At 40.3% G+C, this 1,354-nt stretch overlaps 1 protein-coding gene across 1 annotated transcript; it reads left to right on the top strand.

Moving 5' to 3' along the window:
- Positions 1-324: 324 nt before the first annotated feature.
- Positions 325-1,065, top strand: LOC112506007. Its single transcript, XM_025110037.1, has one exon. The coding sequence runs from the start codon at positions 325-327 to the stop codon at positions 1,063-1,065; it is 741 nt and encodes a 246-aa protein (XP_024965805.1).
- Positions 1,066-1,354: the final 289 nt, after the last annotated feature.

The following is a 1,354-nucleotide window of genomic DNA, read 5'->3' as shown; positions in this document are numbered from 1 at the left end:
ACTATGATCAATGGAGTTTACTTATGAAGAATCTCATGATGTTAAAAGACTACTGGAGTGTGATCGAAAATGACGTCGAGCAACCAGGCAAGGATGGAGCCCACATAACGACTCAATAGAACTAAATTGAAGAAGCAAAGATGAAGGATCTAAAGGCTAAGAATTACATGTTCCAGGCCATAGACAAGTCGATACTCAAGACTATCACTCAGAAGGATTTGGCGAAGGAGATTTGGGATTCAATGAAAACAAAGTACCAAGGAAGTGCATGTATGAAGTAAAGCTCAACTGCGAAGGTTACGGAGAACCTTTGAGACGTTAGAAATGAAGGTCGGGGAGTCAATTTCAGACTACTTTGGGAGAGTTATGAATGTCAACAATGACATGAGAAATTGCGGCGAGGATCTGAAAGATGTTAAAATCATTGAGAAGATTTTGCGTACATTGTCAAAAAACTACAATTTTGTGGTTTGCTCCATTGAGGAATCTAAGGACATCGACCAGCTTTCAGTCGATGAACTTCAAAGCTCTCTTTTGATGCATGAACTAAAAGTACGAAACAAAGAGACGGAGGAACATGTCCTAAAGGCTGAACATGAATACCGAGGAGGACGAGGAAGAGGTAGAAGCAGCTATGGGAGAGAAGGAGACAACTATGGTCGAGGACAGTTCGGAACGTTCAGTCGGTCCATAGTTGAATGCTATAGATGTCATAAGTTAGGGCGTTACCAATTTGAGTGTCCCATTACAGAACGGGGAGCAAATTATGCAAAACTCAACGAAGAAAAAGAATTGCTTTTGATGGCATGTGTAAATATGGAAGATACTGAAAAAGAAGGTACGTGGTTTCTTGAGTCCGGCTGTTCCAACCACATGATCGGGAGTCGAAAGTGGTTTGTATGTATGGATGAATCTTTCAGACATACTATGAAGCTAGGAAACAATCACATGATGCCTGCAATGGGGAAAGGAAATGTTCGATTCGAAGTTGATGAGATTGTGCAAACAGTAACATATGTGTTTTATGTTCCGGAGCTGTCAACTAATTTGCTAAGCATGAGTTAGTTACAAGAGAGAGGATTAGCCATTTCAATCAAAGGAGGGTACTGTAAAATATTTCATTCCGGGAGAGGTTTGATTTTTAATACAAGAATGACTACCAATCGAATGTTTTTCATCTCGGCCAAAATAAAGCCACTCAAAGCAACCTGTATGAATGTTGTAGGAGTGAACGTGGTGGAGCTTTGGCATCAAAGATTTGGCCATATGAACAACAAAAGTATTCGAACGATGCAAGAGAAGGAACTTGTCAAAGGGTTGCCAAAGTTACAATCATCATTCGAAGTGTGTGAAG

This window comes from Cynara cardunculus, assembly GCF_001531365.2.
Source record: "Cynara cardunculus var. scolymus isolate 2C chromosome LG 2, CcrdV1, whole genome shotgun sequence".
NCBI classification, from domain to species: Eukaryota; Viridiplantae; Streptophyta; class Magnoliopsida; order Asterales; family Asteraceae; genus Cynara; species Cynara cardunculus.
Note: the sequence above shows the minus strand (reverse complement) of the source record. Positions and strands in the feature narration are given on the sequence as shown.